The following is a 25,911-nucleotide window of genomic DNA, read 5'->3' as shown; positions in this document are numbered from 1 at the left end:
CTAAAAAAAGCATTGTATCTCACACATCTACTTTTATACATGGTATTTTTTCCAAAGCAAATATGTTACCAGACAATTCTTTATTGGATTGCATGAAATGGGTAACCTAGCCATACCATGCCAAGTGGAGCAGTTTGGAGACCAGTTTCCTCCAACGTACCAGATTATATCTGCATTGGGTAAACCTGAATTTACAGGGGGGAAACATTTGATTGGTATTGTTTGGTGTCACATTATCTGGACTATGCAGACTAAAAGGGAATGCAAAAGGTAAAGGTAAAGGGACCCCTGACCATTAGGTCCTGTCGCAGACAACTCTGGGGTTGCGGTGCTCATCTCGCTTTATTGGCCGAGGGAGCCGGCGTCCAGCTTCCGGGTCATGTGGCCAGCATGACTAAGCCACTTCTGGCGAACCAGAGCAGTGCACAGAAACGCCGTTTACCTTCCTGCTGGAGCGGTACCTATTTATCTACTTGCACTTTGATGTGCTTTTGAACTGGTAGGTTAGCAAGAGCAGGGACCGAGAACGGGAGCTCACCCCATCGCGGAGATTCGAACCGCCGACCTGATCGGCAAGCCCTAGGCTCTGTGGTTTAGACCACAGCACCACCCACAAACAGTAGTAAACAGTAAACTTTGCATCATAGAGTCTGCACCATCATATAGGCTCTTCAAGAAAATTCCAGAACACAAGGGAGGGTGTCTGGGTGGTTATATGGGGGACAAGTGAGGGATTAGACCCAATGAGCCATATTTTGAGAAGGAAGTTTGTTCAGTTCTTTGTGACTACAACATGCCTGTGGAAACCTGGTAGACAAGGGCAAAGGCTTTCCCCCAATGTGCTAACTTTCTGCATATTGGGAGGAAGCACCCAAACATGCGATTCTGCATCTTCAAAATGATTTTGTAGATAAGTTGGCATCCTGAGAGCCAATACGCTATCCCTAGAGGGGCAGCTTCGTACAGGGTAAACATGAATGATACACTATTAGTTTCAAAACAAGTCTGTGAAACAGCATGCTTTTGCCACAGGTCCCTTAAATGGCTTGGGATAATTTTTATTCAACCATCCTTCCTAGTCAGGGCTTCAGTGTAGTTTGGCAATGAGAAGCTCAACTCCTTGTCTGAAATCTATATGATAGGGGGTCTCTTTGGACAGCTGTTACAAACAAAAGTTTTTAAAAAGACTACTGAATTAAACAAGCTTATTATAAACCCTGCTAACGAAGCTTGAACACACCCTAGCCAGTTATTTTAACAATTACTTGAAAGGTTCCCAATTGTATTTTTTTCCCTGTTAGGTTCAGCTATGTAGATTTCTAGTACACACTTTCATCTCCTTCTCACGCATATTATTTTAGTGTGTTGCGTGTAATCTGCTTAAGCGAGTGGCAGTAATCCACAGGCTGCAGCAAAAGCCCTCTGTAGAAGGGGTATATAATATAGTCCCAAAATCAAAGCTATTTTTTAAAACAAAAAAATGCTCTCAACTTTATGGAAATAGTATTTATTTTTAAGAACAATTTTAAAAATCATAAAAGCAAAGGTGTAGTAATACTGCATGCACAACAGAAGGCATTCGGACTCGTCTTTTTTTTGTTCTCATCTGAAGACACTGAAATCCAAATACTGTAAACACCAGTTTTCTTGTTAAAGTTCCTCTTTGACCTGTAAGTAAGAAGAAAATATTTCACAGTTGAAATAAGTCCTGAACAACTTTGCTTTACGTTATAGTATTTTGAGCAGACTCTTATGTTCCAGAAAAAGTTCCTTCTCTCTCTAGATTATTTTTGCAGAGATGTCCATAATAGTGAAAAATAAGCTCCTGGTTAATGGGCTATGATGGTCTGTTCTTAATTATAAGTTCCTGGGCTGTATCATACCCACTTGCCTAGATGGGTGTAGAGAGGATTTATTTGCACATTATAATTTCATTGGAAAAAGCAAGTGAGAGCAATGTTCTAGATTTCAGGGGTCTCTGAAAGGAACCCTAGGGTTTGTGTTGGTGCGCAAGACTGGTGGTATTTCAGAATTACAACTGCCTGCCTGCTACCTGCTCAGCTTTATACTTGTAAATTTAAATAATAACAACAATCAGATTCACAAGAAACCCATAAGCACTCTATGCTGCATCTTGACTTCTGTTTTCTGGTCATGTTAGAGTGGGATGGAATGTTTGGAATACAACTCCCATTTTGAAAGATTTTTTTCCACGAGTTCCAAAATACTCATCTTCCTACTACAACATGGATTCAGAGGAAGTCACAGCAAACCCCTTTTTCTTCATTGATTTGACCCATGATGACTTGCAATATTGTTTCATTTTTAAAAAATTTGCAACTCTTTCTGGCTCACGTCGGCAACACAACTTCATTGACAGGACGGTAAGATGGCCTTCTGCAAGGAAGACGTTTTCTCTGCGATAGAGGCCCTGCGTTTTTTGTGTGTGAACGAGAACTGCATCGTGCATGTTTTATAGCATATAGAAAAAGCACAATGTCCTGGGTGCATTGTTAATTCAGCTTCCTTAAAATATCATTTTTTTTTACTTTTTATCTTTTCCGAAAGCAAATTGCTAGTTCTTATGGTTGCGAACATATGCTAGAAAGCGTGTGGGTAATTCCTGCTGAAGTCTCAAGAACCAAGAGAGGTGGCCGACTTAAGATTTCTACGTGTTTAGGGCAAGGCTTTTGCGATCTGAATTTCTCCTTACCACGACTGCCAAAACTTGAGTATGTTCTGTGAAACAGGAAAAGGCAAACTGGAGAACTGCACATCGTAAGATAAATCTGCTGCATGATTTTCGCATCCAGAAAAATCCAAACTTCCTTGGCTAAACACATAATTTCCTTCGGAACAAAAAAATAGGTGAAATGCTCACAGCTGGTTTTTGTGAACTTGCAACTCCTGCTCTCCTGCCTCACGCTACCTCCATGACTTAGCAGGATTTAACCCACTCCAAAACATCCTCAGTGGTTTTCTGTTAAACCACTGGCATTGGTTGTGAAAATCTCTGCCTCCCTCAATATATGGAAAAGTAGCAAGGGATTCTGTTGGCACCCATAACGAAATCTGTTCCCCCCAACTTAGAATCCGAACATGTGAGGCATAAGATGTTCCCAGTTAAATAAGTGGTAGGTCAGGCCCCTGAACAAACAGTTCCTAAAATGTTAACTTCTACATACTGTACCTTTTTCCGGTGGCAACTACAGGGGAAAAGGTCGTCATCTGGCTGTTCCACTTTCTCCATGCCATCTCTCACTTTTGGTTCAGTCACTTGTAGTTTGGCATATTCCTAATTGAAAAATTTAAAAAAAAAGGGGGAGGGAAACACCTCTTATACTTGCGCACTCAGTGTTGGAAAAGCTGCAACCAATGAATTGCCCATTGCTCCAGCAAACCTCGCGGGGAAGAACCTGACATTCGGTATCACAGAAACTGTAAGCTGACACGGGCTGCACCTGGTGACTTGCTGAAATATCAGTACCTCCGTGTTAATGCACAGACATTTTCAGCTGTGTTTCGGGAGGGGCTTTCTAAAGCTGGGCTCTTTGATCTTTGCTGATTGCTGCTTTGAGGAACAGATCCCTCCACATTAGAATGGGATTTGTGGAAGTCGGGATGCTTCTTTAACAAAATGCCAGCTTAATTTTCAGGGCATACCTTTCACACGGTGCTTACTTGCAGATCTTGGTTATTAAACACCACGGGTAATGTTTTAAAAGGATGCCCATCAATTTGAATGGACGGCATGAAGGGATGTTAAATCAGAGAACTATCATGTTAGAAGGGACTACAAGGGTCTTCTTTTGGGCAGGAATCTTGCCCGACGTGATTAGGGACGCGGGTGGCGCTGTGGGTAAAAGCCTCAGCGCCTAGGGCTTGCCGATCGAAAGGTCGGCGGTTCGAGTTCCTGCGGCGGGGTGCGCTCCCGTTGTTCGGTCCCAGCGCCTGCCAACCTAGCAGTTCGAAAGCACTCCCGGGTGCGAGTAGATAAATAGGGATCGCTTACTAGCGGGAAGGTAAACGGCATTTTCGTGTGCGGCTCTGGCTCGCCAGAGCAGCTTCGTCACGCTGGCCACGTGACCCGGAAGTGTCTGCGGACAGCGCTGGCTGCCGGCCTCTAGAGTGAGATGAGCGCACAACCCTAGAGTCTGTCAAGACTGGCCCGTACGGGCAGGGGTACCTTTACCTTTACCAGTGTGATTATATGTAACAAAGGCAGAATTAGGGATTGTGGAGGCGCTTCTATACAGTCATACCTTGGGTTACAGATGCTTCAGGTTGCGCGTTTTCAGGTTGCGCACCATGCCGAACCCAGAAGTACCGGAAGAGGTTACTTCCGGGTTTCGGCGCTCGCGCATGCACAAAAACACTAAATAGCACTTTCCACATGTGCAGAAGTGCCAAATCGCAACCCAGGCATGCGCAGAGGCGGCGCTGCGGGTTGTGAACATGCTTCCCGCACAGATCACGTTCGCAACCCGAGCATCCACTGTACTTTGGGACTGGGGTGGTGGTGAATTCACCCAGCTGCTTGCTACCTGATCAGCGAGTTTTGTTTCTGGATATATATGTAATACAGGCGTACCTTGGTTTTAGAACAGCTTGGTTCTCGAACGTTTTGGCTCCCGAACGCCACAAATCCAGAAGTGACTGTTCCAGTTTGCAACCTATTTTTGGAAGCCAAACGTCCGACAAGGCTTCAGATGCTTCCTGCAGCCAATCAGAAGCCACGCTTTGGTTTGGGAAGTCGAACCAACTTCTGGACCGTATTCCGTTCAACTTCCAAGGTACGACTGTATGTTTATTGTTCTTGGAAATGTAACTATTATATTAATGTATCTGATAAAGAAATTAATAAAGCATTTGTTTGTTTAAACAAACCTTAACATTTAACTCATGCTGCCAACCTAGCAGTTCAAAAGCACACCAGTGCAAGTAGATAAATAGGTACCACTGCGGTGGGAAGGTAAACAGCGTTTCCATGCACTCTGGCTTCCGTCACAGTGTCCCATTTTGAAGTGGTTTATTCATGCTGGCCACATGACCCAGAAAGCTGTCTGTGGACAAATGCTGGCTCCCTCGGCCTGAAAGCGGAGATGAGCGTTGCACCCCATAGTCAAATTTGACTGGGCTTAACCATGCACCTCATGTATGGCAATAAATATAGGAACAGCCATGTTTTTGTCCCTCCACAGAACTGGAAAGTCACTTTAGTTCATTATATTTAAGGCATTCTTACATTTACATTTCCGTAATCAAAGAGAGAACTGACCTGAAAAAGTTTGAAGTAATAGCAAAATATATGGTCTCCCATGAGGTTGTTTCTTGCAAATTCTTGTCCCGCTTTTGCAATATTCTTTGCCTGCCAGGGATAACAGGTGAGGGAGAGGTAAGGTATCTTCATGTTAAAACTTTCATTTTCTTATAATGCCCATTTCCCTTCTTCTTGCTCAGTCCCACCCAACCCAAATCAATTAAATTCCAGTTTTCACATGCGTCAAACTTTTATCAAATTGAATGAGTCCATTATAGGCAAACCGCCCCACCCACCAAAGTCTCAAACAGACTAACATTCAATTACCTGGGAGAAGTGATTCTTAAGGGCATAAATCCATCAGGGATTTTGTGCAATGAATCCAGACAGGGGCTGTGAATCTATACTTTTTATTAGGATCAAAAGTCCCAAGGTGGTGCCCGAACATTTGAGTTTAACAGGACTGATTCCAAAAAGGGGGGAATTGGAGAGGGAGAAGGAAAAACAACTGTGTTCCTAGTCGTGCACCAGCTTTTTCCTCACCCCCCACTTTTTACCTGCAAAGCTACCTTCTTGTAGATTTACTGCAAGCGCTGTGGGTTAAACCCCAGAGCCTAGGACTTGCCAATCAGAAGGTCGGCGGTTCGAATCCCCGCGATGGGGTGAGCTCCCGTTGCTCGGTCCCTGCTCCTGCCAACCTAGCAGTTCGAAAGCACGTCAAAGTGCAAGTAGATAAATAGGTACTGCTCCGGCGGGAAGGTAAACAGCGTTTCCATGCGCTGCTCTGGTTCGCCAGAAGCGGCTTAGTCATGCTGGCCACATGACCCGGAAGCTGTACGCCGGCTCCCTCGGCCAATAAAGTGAGATGAGCGCCACAACCCCAGAGTCCGCCACGACTGGACCTAATGGCCAGGGGTCCCTTTACCTTTACCTTCTTGCCAGTTTACTGCAAGGCAAAACTCCACACCCAGCCTTCCACTGCATGCTTAGATTCAGGAATCCCCCCCACCCCGCAATTCTGTGCGGCACAAGAAACTCCTAAGAGCTGTGGGAACATAATTTTGCAACATCTGTGCGGGCCCCATTGTATTTTCACCTCTTCGTCGTGGTCTTTGGCCCACTGCAGCTTCTCCAGGAGATCGCTTAGGTCGCTTTTGAAAGGAAGGTAATGTTTCCACGGTTGTAGCTCGTTGTAAAAATGTTCGTAGTAGATGGAGTCCTGCTTTAGCACTACGCTACTTCCTGCTAGCAGATAAGGCAGTCGGTACGCGGCCACTGTGCCGTCGATATTAATTTGGTATTTATACTGCAAACACACAACACAAAATTCATAAGCAGGCAGCCTGTAGATTTGTTGTGGGGTTCTCTCCACTACAGCATCAACATCTGAAGGTTGAGGACCCGCAAGAAGATCTGAATGCAGGATTTCAGAGAACCTTTAGGATATTTTTACACATTTACTTAGCAGCCAACCTGGGTTTGCCGCCAGATGTACCCTTAATAGTGAGCTCCAGCCAATACTGGATTTCTCACGAGTCTGTTGCTTTCACAACTATGCTATGCTTTTAACCCATAAACGTAATGTGTGAGCTCTTAATCAGGCGAAGCTGGGTTCGTTTTCGTATTCTCCTGTACCTTTGAAGTTCTATAATAATTTTTATTGTTATTAAATTTTCTGTTTCACAATGTCAAATAAAACATTTTGCAAACTTTAAAATATCCAATGTCTTCCCTTCATCTCTTTCCATCGTTCATTTTACATATCACACATTGCTGTATATTTTACTAACCATTCACAAAACTAATAAAAACTTAAGTGTTACTAAGGCAGTCTCATCCACTTAAGCTTTCCAAAAGATGTAAAGCAATCTGAGGTCTTTATTTTGAATATATATATATATATATATATATATATATATATATTTGCTTTCGTAGATTTTCACGGGTACAGGAATGCAGGTTTTGGTGTCTTCGGGTGTCTTCCCGTGTAAGAGTCGGGGTGTCTGTGCGACGTTTCGACGAGGTCTCACTCGTCATCTTCAGGCTGGTGCTTTCGGCTTCTTGTTACTGGAACAGAGCAGAGTCTGGTGTTTGAGTTCCTATAAATACTGTTGAGGGGTGTGGTGTATAGCCTCCAACGTTCTGGGCAGAGAGGAAGTTCCTAGATTAGTGTGCCTTTTCTTCTTTTGTTCCTTAATTACTTGAGGGATATCTTGGGTGATTTCATGAGTGATATTCTGAATACCACTGGGTGGGTCATTAAGTGTAGATTAGTTGCTAAAGCTTTCGTGTCTTGACCTCTTGAGCTTGTGAAGAGTTTTTCTGAGAAGATGGCTGTGCTGCATTTAGTTGTGCTATACACCACACCCCTCAACAGTATTTATAGGAACTCAAACACCAGACTCTGCTCTGTTCCAGTAACAAGAAGCCGAAAGCACCAGCCTGAAGATGACGAGTGAGACCTCGTCGAAACGTCGCCCAGACACCCCGACTCTTACACGGGAAGACACCCGAAGACACCAAAACCTGCATTCCTGTACCCGTGAAAATCTACGAAAGCAAATATATATATATATATATATACAGTGCTTTTTTTCCTAAAAAAAATGTTTAGGGGTACTCTCATTTTGACTCAAGAAAATCACCATTTTATAGTTCAAATCGGGAAAAATAAACACAGTAAATGGACAAAAGTACAAAGATTCACAAAATGTTATGGGGTGTACGTACCCCTGTGTACCCCCAGAAAAAGCACTGTGTATGTGTGTCTACTGATGATTATGGCCTGTGCAGGCAGAGAAACATGTCTGCTTGAGACATTTAAGCCCCACTGGAGACCATGAAAACTACTTTCGCGTTGCAATACTTCATGTTATAACATTACTGAGCTTACAACATGAGCCAAGTGATTAGCATGAAATATTCACCGTGCACCGGCAACCACTAGGAACTGGCAGAACTGGCATAGAAATACATTTACTTGGGCAAACTAAAACTGTAAGCTCAGGACCAATGTTACCTCTCATCTCAGAGGACCAACAAGTGGAAGTTGCTTGTTATATGATCTCCACATTAGAGGGATAATTTTAATAACGTTAAAAGCAGCCCAAGCCTTTGAAAAATTCAGTTGTAAAAGGCTCGGGGCGGTTTTGGATCATACCTCTGGTCACAGAAAAACCATCTTCCATTTACTGGCTTAAATTAGAATTTAAGGTCTCGTTTTGCCTCACCAAAACATGCAGGGAAATAATGTGGAAAAATAAAACCACCTGCACAGATTGTCTTAAGAGGCATCTAGAACCGCAGCAATTTGGACAAAGTGAACTTGTTTATCCCAAGCAACAATGGCTATAGTAACACTTTAAGGTTTCTGAAAAATTATAATCTAGATACAGCCTCCATAGAACTGGGTGATAGCGCTACAAAAACTTGTAAGATACGCTTTTTAATATCTGGGAGTTGGGCAGCTGCCAACATCTCAATATAATTTAAAAAGGGGGGGGAACCTCTCTAAAGGCTTATCTAAGCACAATCACCTTTGTATCGTACCTTGAAGAAATCGAAAAAGGAAATATGCTTCACAATGGGGCCATAGAGACTTTCATCATGCTTGAAAAAGAAGAAGTTTGTAAACGCCGCATCGATTATTTCTGGGTACTTTCTACTCATTTTCACAAGTTCAAGCCTTTCTTTGCGGCTGTCTCGGCCCCGCCATATCGCCGTGGCGTTCTTCTCTTCCCAAGGCGGCCCGGTGTTTGCTTGGACAGACATCATGTCCAGGCTGACTCTGTTGAGAGGAAACAGGATATTTGCCCACAGTTGTTGGAGCTTCCAGGCAGGAGCGGGTGGCACCTCCATATTAATATGTCCCTGAGGAACCGCCACCAATTCTGGCTGAAAGGCAGGTGACATGGCCCAGCGAGAGACTCCAGAGAGCCAAGTCTTCTCTTGTAAGAGTTTGGGGTTTGTACCTTTTGCCAATTCACCAGAAGTGAGAAGATCGCATGAAAACCAGTATGCCCAGAGAGAGCTGTGAGGAAACTTTTGTGTTTCTATTCCTGACTGGGATGAGTGGAGGCAAAGGCACCCATAACCAGGCGCTCTCACTTTCCTGACTTTTCAATCATGCCCTGCAAGATTTCTCTGATGAAACTAGGGACGCCTTATTCAATAATAATAATAATAAATAATAGTAATACCCCGCCTATCTGACTGGGTTGCCTATCTCCTTCTTTCCCCCTCTTGTCTGTATCCCATAGCTGTCAACTTACAGATTTGAAAATAAGGGACCGGCAGCCTTGAAAATAAGGGATCAGCAGCCCAAATAAGGGATTTTGCTTAGCTTATGCACGTTGGGGCTGCCGTCGTCCTGGCACGAGGAGTTCCATCGGCTCTTCCCCGCCCGAGAGAGAGGGAGGGAGGAAGAGAGACTCTCGCCCGCGAGCCCGGCCTGAGGCGGTTGCGACACCGCAGTGGCCGCTGAAGCGCCGCCCTTCTGCGTACCTCCCCATCCCCTCCTCTTCCTCCTCCCTCAGGCCACCTCCTCAGCCGCCTCCGGCTTCCTCTGGCTGCGCGGTGGAAGTCTTGTAAGAGAGAAGCTGCCTGCCCACCCGCTGCCGCCCATCTCTTCACGACGCACCCCTGAGGGGGAAAAGGGAGAGACGGAGACAAGGCAGCTCATGCGCACGCTCTCTCTTGTGGCGGAGGACCCCAAGCAGCTGCTTTCCTCCCAAGCTGGGCGAGCATGAAACCCGGGAAATTTAAGGGACATCATCAATCTGGGACAGCAGCGGGACACGGCGCTGGGATAAGGGAGTTTCCCACCAAATAAGGGACGGTTGACAGCTATGCTGTAACCCCCTTGCATCTGGCTTCCCATTTTCCATGCATAAAGGTAATGGCATGTACCCATTGCTAACTGCAGCACCAATGAACACCGTCAACAAGAAACATTGTAAGATGAACCTTGGTAGGAACTCTTACCGGCCCATTGTTTCTAAAACGGAGTCTGTCAGGTCATAGGTTGGCATCACAATGTCTTTTGAATCGTTGGATCCGCACCAGGAAAATATGGGGTGGATGTCCTGAGAGGATTTCTTTTTCTCCAGAGGCCAGTCTCCCAAATTAACAAAAAACTCGACATCTGGCATTTTCACCTGAGAGACAGTAAAGCAAAACATTCACTATCTACGACTGCATCAGGCCACTCTTTGACCACCCCAAAATTGACCTGTGTTTCTTATTTATAATTTTGTTATCACTACAGTTCACATGTAACACACACAAAGCAAACATTCCTCCAGACTTGTAAACTTGATTATTGAAATAGGCCCTAGGCCTTTATGGAGAGTAGTTACTGGAGAGTAACTGGAACGGCAAGTCCTAAAAGTATATATTACATCAATACTCCAGGGTTTTCACTGACTTTCTATAGTCTTCTGGGTACAATTTAAGGTTGTTTTGTCCTCGAAAACCGCCACAACACAAAACTATGAATTATGTTTTGTATTTAGATGACATTTGCTTTAGTGCTGCACATATAATACACTTATCGTAACCGTGCAAGGTAGACCAGTATCATTGTTATCTCCTCACATTTAAAAAGGGAGCCTGAAATGGAGTGGTTTGCTCATAGCTCATTTTCTTTACCTACTACACCCAAGATAAGTGAGTTTCTCTGAGAAGCAACTCTGGACAGGCTTTTGGAAGGCAGGGATAAGCCAACATGTTGCATTTGTCTTCTCCCTTCTTAGGGTAAAAGGAAACATGTACAAATCTTTAGGAGCGCAATGCCACCTGCTGGTTTATAATCCCAATGTGAATTGCAAGCCATTCTATTTCTCTGAACCTAAGTTCAGGCTACATTTATTCACATATTTTCCAGCAGACTTCTTGAAGCACATTTTTCCTTAATGTTCGTGGCGACGTCTTTCGAATGAAGGTGCAATCCATACTGAGTTCTAGGGAATCCTGTGTTTCCTTGCAAGTTTTGAAGGGGGACTTCAGTTAGAATATCAGTAATGGCAGATAGCTCAGAGAGCTTGCCCTCTGCTATCAATCTCCCCCTGCAATGCGCAGACAGATCTGGGTGCTGAGTTGTTGTTTACAGTCATGGTTTCAATTCACATGGTGAGGGCCAAAGTCCCTAACCGGCACCCAGTGCGAATTGAGTGGGCACCCTTACAGTCCTCTTGAATACTCAGGAGTCCTGTGGCAGCCATGAGGCAGTTCAGGGTCACAGCTCCCTCAAGGCAGAAAACGAGAAAACAGCTGATCTACGAAGTACAAAATAATGTACATTTAAGCATGGGATACAGAACAGAGTGGACCAAGGTTTTGTTCCTTTTTTCCTAATGGAAAGGTTAAGCAGATTGCTCTTTAATTTTTGCCATTTTAATTTTAATTTTTTTAAAAAAGAAAAGCAGCTGTGCGGGGGGAGGAAGAGAAAACTAAGTCTCGTTTTGATCAGAAGCATGGTGCAGGGAGAGGGCAGGTTAACATGTTCAGAATTATACCCTCCCCTTTTCATCAACAATTGTAAATATTACCAACGGTGTAAATTGTTACGGAAAAGGAGCAATGCGGCTGCCAGCTGCTAGCTTGGAAGCACAACATAATGGGAATGTTGGTTACTGTTCCGTGGGAAACAAAGGGGCAGTCTTTTCACAGTGCGAAGCACTGGAATTAGCTCAGAGTGTAATATGAGCTGTACAGGGGCTGTACAGGATGTACAGTAGGTGGAGTCTAAGTCTCTCTGCTGGAGGAGTTTGAAGAGAGCAGACGTGTTTCTCTGTAATGCTGCAAAGACAGAAATAAAGGCATGTAAATACGTTTCTGTCTATCTCTTTCCCCTGCTCCTGGGAGGGCAGGAAAGAGTGGTGTGTTCTCCTCGCGCATGAGGAGGATCGCCGATCGTGACCTTGCCTGGACCTTGCCGGGAGTGCAGACAGGGAGGTCAACTGGTGATTTAAGCCGGGTGCCTGGAGTGTGGCCGGTTTCTCCTAAAGGCAGGCTTAAAAATAAACAACATAAATAGCAACTTGCAGGTGGTGGTAGTCAAGTGTTCGAAACTCCCGTTGTTCTAGGCACATTTTGCGACCGGGAATTTCAATAGTGCGGACAGTTTCTGAGCTCTTGGCGCCATACTGCACCTAAGATTTCAGATTAAAACTGCAGAGTGGAAGGAAAGGAGCACCTTTTTCTGCCTTCCCTACTTCCAGCTACTCTCTGAAGACTGGAGAAGAGATATTAGGAGGGTGGGCAGGGGAAGGACTAGACCATGTGAAAAATGAACATAATATTTTAGCTGCCATTATATTTCAGCTTTGTATAAAAAAGCGTGCCTAAACATTCTGTTGTTGCGCCCATAACCTAGGTTCAAGGTGCTGTTTAGCTCCTAGCTTTCATAACTCAGTTTCTAACACTGGTGGTAGTGGGCGGTTCTCAGCAGAGGAAACAACACGGGGCGGGGAGGGGAAGAGTCAATCCCCCCACTCAGTTCTGACCCAGATTAGGCTCAGTGCAGCTAACTTTTGTTTATAGGATTTGATTGACATCCTATGCCCTTTTAAAATGTGTTTTTTGGGGGGGTTTATTGGGTTGTTGTTTTTGGTTTGATTATATATTTTGTGGTTTTATATTTTGATTTTGTTCTGTGAACCGCCCCGAGGCCTCCGAGTATAGGGCAGGATATAAATTCAATAAAGAAGGAGGGGAGGAGGAGGAGGAGGAGGAGGGGAGTTAATTTCATTCATTCATTCCACTGTTTCCTGCCTTTCTCCCAAGGAATTTGAGGTGAAGTAGCAAGGGGATACACAGCGAATGGGAATTTGAACACTGGCCTCTGTAGCAGTACAGTGGTCCCTCAGGTTACATATGCTTCAGGTTACAGACTCCGCTAACCCAGAAATAGTACCTCGAGATAAGTACTTTGCTTCAGGATGAGAACAGAAATTGTGTGGCGGTGGCGTGGTGGCAGCGGGAGGCCCCATTAGCTAAAGTGGTACCTCAGGTTAAGAACAGTTTCAGGTTAAGAAGGGACCTCCAGAACAAATTAAGTTCTTAACCCGAGGTACTACTGTAGTCCAAAACCCTAACCATTACACAATACTGTCTCCAACCACAGAGTTCTCATGTCACGTCTCGTTCGGCACCGACTGTATGCCAGAAGAGCTGACTGTAAATTTTCTCATCAGTGCAGCGCTGTGTCAGAGAAGCTTTCCCTGCAGCGACAGAAACTTCTCTCTTTTTTTGTTCTGGAGTAAGGAAAACTCATTAGGGACCCTGAAATATTTGCTCTGCCTAATAGCACGAACGGAACTAACTTGCCTAAGTCATCTGGTTTTGGTTTTTGCAATTCTTGCGGCACACCCTTCAGGCATCTACTACTTTAAAATAGGCTGCAATTCCAGTGATGAGACGACTCCAGGGACTCTTTGACAATAGATTTTCCAGAGCAAGATTTAGGACAGCATGGTTTTCAGCAAAAACGATAGTGACATAGGAAGAAAAAGCTTAATCCCAGCACCCAGTTCTGATCCAATTTAAGGCTTCCCTTCTAGGACTCTTAGAAAGGACCCTGTCTAGGACCAGACAGGAACACCAGCATTTGAAACTGTATATTAAGAAAACTTTCCAGGGCTGCTGCAGGCTGATGGGAATTGGGAAGGCTGCTTGACAATAATGTTACTCCTAGTTGACAGCATCACTTGGGAATGGCTAGTTTGCCGCACGGGACACAAGCTACAGGGGACCGCAGGCTCCCATCTTGCCCCCAGTTGTCTGTCTGCTCAAATTCAGACAGCCACATCTTCGTTGGGCTTTCAGTATTTAGTTAAAATTATGCTTTTCTAAATAACCATTACAGCTGGCTAGTGGTGGGTGACTCTGTTTCTTTTGCTCACAGCACCATTTTCCACCTGTGTCTTATGGAGGCTGTCATTTGTTTTCAGGGATGCGGGTGGCGCTGTGGTCTAAACCACTGAGCTTCTTGGGCTTGCTGATCAGAAGATTGGCGGTTCAAATCCCCGTTGCTCTGTCCCAGCTCCTGCCACCCTAGCAGTTTGAAAGCATACCAGAGTGAGCAAATAAATAGGTGCCACTGCAGTGGGAAGGTAAATGGCGTTTCTGTGCACTTTGGTTTCCATCACGGTCCTCTGTGTGCCGGTAGCAGTTTATTTATGCTGGCCACGTGACCCAGAAAGCTGTCTGTGGACAAACACTGGCTCCCTTGGCCTGAAAGCAAGATGAGCGCCACAGCCCCATAGTCGCCTTTGACTGGACTTAACTGTCCAGGGTCCTTTACATTTTATTTTAATGTTTATTTCAAGGTTGCCATTTTTTTTATTGTTAACTCGTTTTTACCTTTTATTGTGTTTAATTTTTTTTACCGTTTATTACGGCACTTCAGGTGCCATATTCATGGCAGAGGACACAGCACATAGACTTAAAGACAAAATGGAATTAAAATCTGTAACGAACATGTTTTTTAAGACGTTTACTCACTTTCCGAGTCAAAGAAAGAAGGATGGCATCCATGAATATCCTGAAGCCTACATGTTCACCGTGGGTCTTTATGTAAACCTAAAAACAAACAAACAAGACTGAGCATATTTGAATTAGGTTCCCCTCTCAAAAGAATAGAAAAGATAGGAAAGGAAAGGAAAGGAAAGGAAAGGAAAGGAAAGGAAAGGAAAGGAAAGGAAAGGAAAGGAAAGGAAAGGAAAGGAAAGGAAAGGAAAAGCTTAAACTTTTCAGTTCATCCCCATTTTCTAATGTAACTTTAGTCCTTGCTCTTACAGCTGCTATTGCTAATGTCCAACAAATTTGCCAGGCCAACAGTAGCGGTTTTAGCAAGTCCTAATTAGGAGCACCCTGTAAGGATTTGCAACACCGCATTAGATGGAAATCATGGAAAGATCAACCCTTCCTAACAAGAGTGCCAGCCGTTTCATCGGAAAGGGACCCAGTCCTCAGGGAATAAATCCAGCCCCGAGATGCCTGCCTGCCATTGCCATCTACTTTGAAATATTACCACCGCCCTCCTCTGGAGAGAAATCTCTTGTTCATGGCAAAAGGTGGGTATTTTCTGCACAATGCATAATCAACGTTTACTGCCACAAGGTGTTGCAATAGCTGCTCTGTTAAGAATTTTTAAAAAACATTATATAAATTCGTGGTCCACCAACAGCTAGTAACCACGCTCAGAGGCAGTTTCTCTCCGAATACCAGATGCTGCGGGACAATATAAGCAAGGATGGGAATTGCCCCCGTATAAGCTACTACACACTTGCAACTGGTTTTCTCATGCCAGATTAGGTGGAACTTGGTCTGATTTAGCAGAATAATTCTTTTGGTTTTACCTTGGCTCTTCCCGAGTTCTTGTGTTCTCTTTAGCCACGGGTAACCTATTAGTAAAAGGGACGTGGGTGGCGCTGTGGGTTAAACCACAGAGCCTAGGACTTGCCGATCATAGAATCATAGAGTTGGAAGAGACCACAAGGGCCATCGAGTCCAACCCCCTGCCAAGCAGGAAACACTATCAGAGCACTCCTGACATATGGTTGTCAAGCCTCTGCTTAAAGACCTCCAAAGAAGGAGACTCCACCACACTCCTTGGCAGCAAATTCCACTGTCGAACAGCTCTTACTGTCAGGAAGTTCTTCCTAATGTTTAGGTGGAATCTTCTTTCTTGTAGTTTGGATATTAGCAGGTCGGCAGTTCGAATCCCCGCGACGGGGTGAGCTCCCGTTGCTCGGTCCCTGCTCCTGCCCACCTAGCAGTTCGAAAGCACATCAAAGTGCAAGTAGATCAATAGGTACCGCTCTGGCGGGAAGGTAAACGGCATTTCCGTGCACTGCTCTGCTTTGCCAGAAGCAGCTTAGTCATGCTGGCTCCCTCGGCCAATAAAGCAAGATGAGTACCTCAACCCCAGAGTCGGACACGACTGGACCTAATGGTCAGGGGTCCCTTTACCTTTACCTATTAGTAGTATGGCCAGAAGAATGGATTTATTTATTTTATTTATTTATTGAATTAACATGCTGCCCTGTACCCAGAGGATGGTTTCACTGATGTATGCTCTAAGTGCAGGAATTTAGGAAGCTTGCCTTACAACAAGGCAGGCCCTTGCTCCATGTACCTCAGTAGTGTTTACTGTGACTGGCAGGTACATGCATATGCCAGGCACTTGCATAAGGACATCAGCCAATTTCTGTCAGCTGAACAGCAGGCTCCAGAGGAACAATGACTACCCTCCATTATTATCCAGGGATTTTATCATACGTTTATTTGCAAAAACAGCCACTTCCGTGGGTGGAGTGTGTACCTTGTTGTCTTTTATGGTGTAATGGCACAAGCTCTGCCTCTGCCCAAACCGCTGTGGGATTTCTTTGGCAATTTTGTCAGGGTCGACGGTGGGGAAATGCGCCAGATCTCTCTGAATCTGCAGAATGGATGGAGGGCAGCTCATTTCTTCTAGCCACGCATTTCCATCTTCCTGGGGGCAATCGCAGTTCTCATGATAGACGGGTCCTGCATGCAATAAATTTGTTTTAAGGTGTGTGTTTGCAGTCGCATATCATACATATTCGATAATGAGTTACAATTAATTTGAAGCACCTCTTGTTATATCTAGTAAGACACCTGGTTTTTTAGAGCACTGTCCAAAACACATATTTTCAAGACTTTTGATGATGGAGAGCACAGGATTAAAATTTGACAGTGTCTTTATTCTTAACCCTCAAAAAGATACGTCTATATTTTCTCCACCAATTCCCAGAACAGTGGACAGGCATTCTTCTTGCAGCTGTGGGACAGTCTAGCTGATATCGCCTCCCAGACTCTCACCAGGGCCTGTGCTCATTCTGTAAAACAGGGCTGAGGGAACTATGGCTTTTACAGGTGTCATATCCCTGCAGGGACGCGGGTGGCGCTGTGGGTAAAACCTCAGCGCCTAGGACTTGCCGATTGTATGGTCGGCGGTTCGAATCCCCGCGGCGGGGTGAACTCCCGTCTTTCGGTCCCAGCTCCTGCCCACCTAGCAGTTCTAAAGCACTCTTAAGTGCAAGCAGATAAATAGGTATCGCTTTATAGCGGGAAGGTAAACGGCGTTTCCGTGTGCTGCGCTGGTGCAGGTTCGCCAGAGCAGCTTCGTCACGCTGGCCACGTGACCCAGAAGTGTCTCTGGACAGCGCTGGCCCCCGGCCTCTTAAGCGAGATGGGCGCGCAACCCCAGAGTCGGTCACGACTGGCCCGCACGGGCAGGGGTACCTTTACCTTTATCCCTGCAGTAAATGCTCAGAGACGAGTCCATGCATCTCTGACTCTAGTTATCTCCCGCTTGGACTACTGCAATGCGCTCTACGTGGGGCTAACTTTGAAGGTGACCCAGAAACTGCAATTAATCCAGAATGCGGAAGCTAGATTGGTGACTGGGAGTGGCCACCAGGACCACATAACACCAGTCCTGAGAGATCTGCATTGGCTCCCAGTACGTTTCCGAGCACAATTCAAAGTGTTGGTGCTGACCTTTAAAGCCCTAAACGGCCTCAGTCCTGTATACCTGAAGGAGCATCTCCACCCCCATTGTTCAGCCCAGACGCTGAGATCCAGCGCCGAGGACCTTCTGGCAGTTCCCTCATTGCGAGAAGTGAAGTTAGAGGGAACCAGACAGAGGGCCTTCTCGGTAGTGGCGCCTGCCCTGTGGAACGCCCTCCCTTCAGATGTGAAGGAAATAAGCAGCTATCCTATCTTTAAAAGACATCTGAAGGCAGCCCTGTTCAGGGAAGTTTTTAATATTTAATGCTGTATTGTTTTTAACACTGGGAGCCACCCAGAGTGGCTGGGGAAACTCAGCCAGATGGGCGGGGTATAAATAATAAATTATTATTATTATTATTATTATTATTATTATTCGTCACACAATTCAGGTAGATCTTTTCTCCTTCCTTGCATTGAGATCATTGCCCATATTGTGGAAGACAGAAAGGGGGATTAATGGTCCACTGGGAGGAGTGGGTACATCCAATAAGTTGGTTTCACTTTTGCAAGGGAACCTTCAGTCCCAATGACAACGCATAAGAGTCTCCCAACAGTGTGGATTAATGCTACTACATGAGACGCCATTTTTGTACCTTTCAGGCTATATGGAGATTTGGCAACGTGCACGCCTTGGGCATGAACCTCGATTCTCAGGTTTTTGTAGCTTGCATACATCCTGTACCTGACGATGAAGGAGCCATCTTTCCTGTCTAATATTTGCACTCCTACCCGCGTAAATTGCTCCTCAGGAGCCGTGATCTTTACTTGAAATGCATTTTCACCTGGAGAGACGGTAAACCTATGCAGGGAAACAAAGATGGTGACGATGAAATAAAACTTTTTTTCCCCCCTTCGGCTTAGAATTCTAGACCCGAGTTGAAAAGTTTAAGGGTAAACTTTGGGGATTGTAAAGTTAAAGCAACAAGGGAATGGGTCTCACCGACAGCTGAAATATTTCATATTATCTGATACTCTGCTTTTCAATTTATTTACAGTGGTACCTCGGGTTAAGTCCTTAATTCGTTCCAGAGGTCCGTTCTTAACTTGAAACTGTTCTTAACCTGAAGCACCACTTTAGCTAATGGGGCCTCCGGCTGCTGCCGCGCCGCTGGAGCACGACTTCTGTTCTCATCCTGAAGCAAAGTTCTTAACCCGAGGTACTATTTCTGGGTTAGCGGAGTCTGTAACCTGAAGCATATGTAACCTGAAGCGTATGTAACCAAGGTCCCACTGTACTTTTTATTTCTAGGGAAGTCTTTCCACAGCAGCTCATCTGCCAAGAAACCCCCTGTATACTGCAACGTATTCTGGGGTCGGTTGTGTCTATTCAGTTAATCTGAAGTGCTGACCTGCTGAGCATCACTGTCACCCCACATTAGGTACATATTGCATGCATCAGTAATAGCGGATGAGCTGTCTCTCAGGAATTAAACTTCTCCTGAACACCAAGGTTTTCCAGAACTTTTCTACCAATACCCAGAGCTGGATAAGCTAACTTGCAAATATGCCTACTGAGCTAAATGTTTTCAGTAACCTCCCCCCCCCCCAGATGTGAATGCAAGAAAAGGTAGTGTTTTAACACCCCTCCCTATCTAAAATACCTGCATGGTTCCTCCCCACACTAGCATAGCTCATGAAGATACTATAATGTCATGTATTATACTGAAACATGTGTTTAAGTGCTTTGTAGGTTCCTTGGCAGAAGGGACGTTGGTGGTGCTGTGGTCTAAACCACTGAGCCTCTTGGGCTTGCTGATCAGAAGGTCGGCGGTTCAAATCTGTGTGACAGGGTGAGCTCCAGTTGCTCTGTCCCAACTCCTGCCAACCTAGCTATTTGAAAGCATGGCAGCGCAAGCAGATAAACGGGTACTGCTGCAACGGGAAGGTAAATGGTGTTTCCATGCACTCTGGCACTCGTCACGGTGTCCTGTTGCACCAGAAGCAGTTTAGTCTGTGGACAAATGCCGGCTCCCTTGACCCAAAAGCGAGATGAGCGTCGCAAGCCCATAGTTGCCTTTGACTGGACTTAACCGTCCAGGGATCCTTTACCTTTAGGTTCCTTGGTTTCAGTTTCAGGCTGAATTTTTTCAGGCTCAGTTTCAGGCTGAATTTTTTCCCGTTTATAAAGAAGGGAAAAAAGTAAGTTGTGTCTTCATGGATCAGCCGAAAGGTCAAATCTAGAATCCTTTTTCTCATAGGAGCAAACAAGAATGCCTCAGTTAAGTCCACAGTCGCCCTGTCCTCCGGTTGTTCCCCAGCTTACTGCCTCTGAAACTTGGAGGCTGCTTGTAGCCATTGTGACTAGTAGCCACTGATCCGATCTTTGACTAATCCTCTGACTAAGCCATCTAACCAACTGCCCATCCCCACATCTAGTGGCAGTGAATTCCACAAGTTCATTTTGCGCCATGTGAAAAAACACACTTCCTTTTGAAGGTCTGGAAGCTTCGAAAAGACCAGTGGAGTTAAACTCAACCACTGATGAACTGCTCAGTTTCTTTGCTTCCATTATAACACGTTTTCCCACCCAAACTCATGTAAATTCATGCCTCATTCTCTTTCTATTTCCAATCATTTCTATATAGTGGGAAAACATCAGGGATTCAAATTCAAGAACAAAGTTGGAATGAACTTGAAGTGCAGTAGACTTTGCAAGGTTTTTTGTTTTTTTTAATGCTACATTGGTTAAATTACAACCTTATTTAAATTATAGCAGGTCCAGCGCTGCAAACCATTAAGCAGCTGAAGTCAATTTAATCAGTCTGACTGTGTTTAGGACCATAGCCAAAAAGGGCAGGAATTTCCTCAAAAAAGGACCTCGGTTGTCCAAGACAATATGAAATCCAACACAGACCTATATGTAGGAACCAAAGGCATTTTTTAAAGTCACAAAAATAAGTTGTATTTTTAAGAGAACAAAAAAGACACTGGAAGAAATTCTGTATTCCTGAAATTCTATGTAGAAATTTGCATTAAATGCATTAGCTTCGCATTACATGCCTGCAGATGTGGCCTAACTATGGCTCAAGGCAGCTGTGCAGGCTCCCAGGGACAAGATTGCACCATTGAAAGGGGACTTGATATTAAGCTCACTCCTCCGTAACCATCTATTGTCAGAGATTTTTCCTGGCTACAGCTCATGATTAAGGAGGAAAGAGCTTAACCACAAGCCTGAGTACAGATAACACTCTTGGCTTGCTATAGTATGCAAACCAATGCACACACATGCAAAATTATGCCCATCCAAATTACACGTCTAGATGCATGTGTATTAAGCCCCAGGGACAGCAGCTACAGGGCAGTGGTTCTCTAAATGTTTTCTCTGTGCCCCACTTTCCAATTAAAAATTTGCTTGCACTACATCAGGTTTTTTTTATTGATAAGAAATGCATTGGAGAACACAACTAGGATTATCCTCAGTCTCAATTGATGCTCTCATTTTGAAAAGATATCCGCATTCTGCAAAAAAAAATATTTCGATACTATACTACACTGAAACGTTTAAATGTTTCTTTGATTGTCCTTGTCGCTTCCTGCCACACTTGCCATCCTCTGTTGCCACACCCTTTGAGAACCACTGATCTGGGGCATTCACAATTTGCCCCTTTCCTCCCAGCAGCATTGCGGAGTTTGCTGGTGCCCGGGGCGTGGAGGGTGAACAGAACCCAGCCGCTGGGGACATGGAGGCAAGGCCAGGCCAGGCTCTGGGGCCCAGAGACCCCTGACGGCAGGCAGGGTGGGAAAGGCATCTCTGCTTGGGGGCGCCCTTGAAAACTGTGCACCTGGGGCCCCCTGACCCCCCACCACACTACGCCCGTGTTTGCTCCCAAATGAGCGCACCTTTCTGGGCCAAACATCACACACTGCACTTTTAAGCAGCGTTCAAAACTCCCATTGTTCTAGGTGCATTTTGTGACCGGGAATTTCAATAGCACAAGCAGTTTCTGAGCTCTGGGTGCAGTACTGCACCTAAAATTTCAGGTTAAACTGCAGTGTGGTAGCAAAGGAGGACCTTTTTCTGCCTCCCCACTTCCAGTTACTCTCTGAAGACTGGAGAAGAGATATTCGGAGGGTGGGCAGGGGAAGGACTTGACCATGTGAAAAATGAACACAAGGCTTTAGCTGTTGTTCCTTCATTTTCAGCTTTGTATTCTTGTTATTAAAAAGAAGACATTCCGTTGTTGTGCCCATAACCTCGGTTTAAGGAGCCCTTGAGTTCCTAGCTTTCATATCTCAGTTTCTAACACTGTTTTGAAACATACACATAAAGCGGATAAGTGTGAGTTTCCTAAGGACGTTTCCAAAAGCACAGATTTACTCGCAGCTCCTTACTGAAGAGTGCCCTGGGGGAACCAATCGAAGTTTGCTAAATCGCCTCTCTCTCTCCACAGAGCTGTATACCGAGGGCAGAGCGGATCGCGCACACACATAAACACGCGCAAAAGTTGCTTTTCTTCCCAAAACGCAGCGCCTCTTCCGGATTCCTGCGACGGGCATGCAAATCCGTTTCCAGATCCGCCAAGCCAGGCTCTCGCATCGCTTCGCATCCACCTTAACTCCTCCACGGCCCCATTCCCACCCGCTTAAAAACAAAGCAAAAAAAGCGTTACACCGAATTACCTTTTCCCTTCCGTGTCCACAGCCTGGATGTAAAAATACCGGGCGGGGAGGACCACCTCTGCTCTCAGGCCGGGTCCCCATACCCCACTCTTCTCGGGGCTCAGCTGGCTCCCCGCAGCCGACTCGCAAAGGGCCAGGATCACCGTCCCCAAAGGCCAGTAGCAAGTCAGCCCCAGGCGGAACATTTACAGAGCTTCCCGTCGAAGGAGCAAAGGGCAAAGCGGGGGAGGGAGGCGAGCGTCTCTCTCGCGCTTAGAGACGGCACTTTTGCAGGACGGAAGGCAGCGCGGTGCGAGCGGGTGTCTCCTCCGCTTCCTGCCCTCGTCCGAAAGCTGCAAGGGAGAGGCGGCCTTTGTCTGGGCGATGCATGAGCGGGGAGAGGCTCCGGGACGGCAGCCGCATGCCAGTTCCTTTGTCTTGCGACGGCAGCCCCTGCAAACAACGCCCGGAGCCTTTGCGCTCCTCCGGCGCTGGGAAAAGAGAGGGGCGGAGTGGGGGGGGGGGAGAGAGAAGGGGAGCGGGCGGGCTCGTCGGTCCCACGAAAACTTCTTCTTCCGAAGGGGAAAACCACACGGGAGCCGCTTCCCACGCTCAACAGTCATGCCGGGAAATGTAGTCCAGCAAGGAGATGTTGTAGGGCGACGAGGTGGCGAAACAGCGGTGGGCAGCCGGGGGTTGGCGGAGCGCGGGGAGATCAAGGCGCGGGTAGAGTTGGGAAGGGACCCCGAGGGTCATCCAGCCCACCCCCCACCCCACCCCGCGATGCAGGAATCGTAGCATCTTGAAGATTTCACAGATTTATTGCGGCGTAATCTTTCGCCTGGATAGCTCAGTTGGTTACACCTCGGTGCCGAGGTCCCTGTACGGGACAGCTGCGTGTTTCTGCATTGCAGGGGGTTGGACTAGACCTCAGGGTCCCTTCCAACTCGACGATTTTATGGGGCTTGAACCCACGACCCTGAGATTAAGAGTCTCACGCTCAACCAGCTGAGCTGTCCCTCAAACATGCGCTGCTCTGGTTCGCCAGAAGCGGCTTAGTCATGCTGGCCACGTGACCCGGAAGCTGTACGCCGGCTCCCTCGGCCAATAAAGCGAGATGAGCGCCACAACCCCAGAGTTGGACACGACTGGACCTAATGGTCAGGGGTCCCTTTACCTTTATGCAAAAGGAGAATTTTCCACTAGAGTCCCGCTAGTCCCACTTTATTATACCTTGGTCAGACCACACCTGGAGTTCTGTGTCCAGTTTTAAAAGGTTACAGTGGTACCTTGGGTTAAGTACTTAATTCGTTCCAGAGGTCCGTACTTAACCTCAAACTGTTCTTAACCTGAAGCACCACTTTAGGTAATGTGCTGCCGCGCCGCTAGAGCACGATTTCTGTTCTCAACCTGAAGCAAAGTTCTTAACCTGAAGCACTATTTCTGGGTTAGTGGAGTCTGTAACCTGAAGCGTATGTAAACCGAAGTACCACTGTATTGTCAAGCGGGAAGGTGTGCAGAGCAGGGAGACCAAGACGGCCAAGGGTCTAGAAACCAAGCCCGATGAGGAATGGTTGAAGGAGCTGGGGAGGTTTAGCCTGGAAAAGAGGAGATTGGGAGCAGGTATGGTATTTTAATGGCAGTCACATGGAAGATGGAGCAAGGCTGTTTTCTCCAGCTCTGGAGGGTAGGACATATAAACCAAAGGCTTCAAGTTACAAGAGGGGAGATTCCGATTCCCTGACAGTAGGAGTTGTTAGACAGTGGAAAGGTCTCTTCCTGGAGGTGTTAGGCTGTCCTTCCCTGGATGGTTGGATAGCCGTCTGTCATGTTATGTTCAGGAGTGCCAACTTGAATAAAATATTGGGGAGGCCCAGGCAAGCCCCACCATGCATAATGAATCACAAGACACAGTGCATGCACACCATTTGAATGAGGATGCCCATCAGCTTAGGAAGGGGCCCTCCAATATTTTATTGGGGGGCCCAAAGGAAACTCACCCCTTAGGCGTTAGCTCCTATGTCTGTTGCCTTGGGGGACATCTTTCGGAGAAGAAACAGCTAAGGAGTATGCAAATCTGGAGTGGAGTCCCTAAAATGGTTGGGTGGCGCCTTGTACGCCTCCTGCTAACTCCTGCAGCCAAGTTGGTGCCAAACGTGTTGCTGTGCTTTCCTTCAAGCCGCATCAGCAAGGCCAAGAGGGGGTCTTGTCTGGGCATCCCAGGCTTGTGCCCTGGGAGGTCACTTCAGTGCTGTGAACATGCTATTTGGCTTTGCCCCTGGAGGTGTACTCCATTGCCTCTCAAGACAAGACGCATGCCAAGAAACATGCAGAAAACCCCAGGTTGAATCCCTGGCGTCTCCAGGTAGGGCTGAGAGGGAACCCTGCTGGAAATCTTGCAGAGCCAACTGCAAGTCAAGTGAGGTAGATGGATCAATTCAGTATACGGCAGTTTCCTACGTTCCTGTCATGAGCGTAGGCAAGGGAGGCAGCTGCCCCTCCCAGAACAGAAATACTTAACTAACTGACCCATCATTTCGGTTGTGCCCCTCCTAACAAAAACCCTGGCTACGCCCATGGTTCCTGGTGAGCTGTACCTGGGGGCTGGACTAGATGCCCCTTGGGGGTCCCTTCCAACTCTAGAATTCGACGCTTCCCTCGTTATTAACATTCAGGAGGATTTTTTAAAAAAACCATAACCTAATCACCTAGGCGTTTGATAGCGGAAATATGCCCTTGCTGGCAACCATGAAATGATTAGCTGTGAGGATATTTGTTTGTTTATTTTTTTTTATAAATATTTATTGAATTTTCACAAATTTTTTAAAAACACATACAATACACACAATACAAAGATATACATACAATAACAAACAAACACGTATAATTTCAACTCCTTTTTTCTTAAACTTACTTCATCGACTTCCCCATACCTGCCCTTTCTGCATTCCAATTCCCAAAATTATTTCAGCAAATCCTTCCCCTTAATTTTATCCAATTTTTTTCCTTTCCTTTTCTTTTACTTAATCTTTAACAGCTGTAATCCCTTACTTTATATAACCACAACATTTTAACATTCATTAATTTTGCAATATTTTTTAAGATAAATTTTAAATTTCTTCCAATCTTCTTCCGCCGTCTCTTTCCCCTGGTCTCAGATTCTGTCAGTCATTTCAGCCAGTCCCATGTACTCAATCACCTTCATCTGCCACTCTTCCAAGGGTAGATCTTGTGTCTTCCAATACTTTGCTATGAGTATTCTTGCTGCTGTTGTAGCATACATAAAGAATGTTCTATCCCTCTTTGACACCAATTGGCCGACAATGCCCAATAGAAAGGCCTCTGGTTTCTTAGGAAAAGTACATTTAAGTACCTTTTTCATTTCATTATATATCATTTCCCAGAAGGCCTTAATCTTCGGGCACGTCCACCAAAGGTGAAAGAAAGTACTTTCAGTTTCTTTACATTTCCAACATTTATTATCGGGCAAATGGTAGATCTTTGCAAGCTTG

The 25,911-nt window shown here is 45.8% G+C and overlaps 1 protein-coding gene across 1 annotated transcript; it reads right to left on the bottom strand.

Moving 5' to 3' along the window:
- Positions 1-1,491: 1,491 nt before the first annotated feature.
- POGLUT2 (protein O-glucosyltransferase 2) lies at positions 1,492-23,045 on the bottom strand. Its single transcript, XM_082218732.1, has 10 exons — positions 22,421-23,045; positions 18,394-18,599; positions 16,587-16,792; positions 14,765-14,842; positions 10,244-10,416; positions 8,810-9,047; positions 6,357-6,566; positions 5,279-5,368; positions 3,191-3,295; positions 1,492-1,668 (listed from the first exon to the last, which is right to left on the bottom strand). The coding sequence occupies exons 1-10, from the start codon at positions 22,603-22,605 to the stop codon at positions 1,651-1,653; spliced, it is 1,509 nt and encodes a 502-aa protein (XP_082074858.1). The 5' UTR covers positions 22,606-23,045; the 3' UTR covers positions 1,492-1,650.
- Between the last annotated feature and the right edge of the window lie 2,866 nt (positions 23,046-25,911).

The sequence above is a fragment of the Podarcis vaucheri genome (assembly GCF_965113315.1).
Source record: "Podarcis vaucheri genome assembly, chromosome: 4".
Classification (NCBI taxonomy): Eukaryota; Metazoa; Chordata; class Lepidosauria; order Squamata; family Lacertidae; genus Podarcis; species Podarcis vaucheri.
The sequence above is the reverse complement of the archived record's forward strand: the minus strand, read 5'-3'. Positions and strand labels throughout refer to the sequence as shown.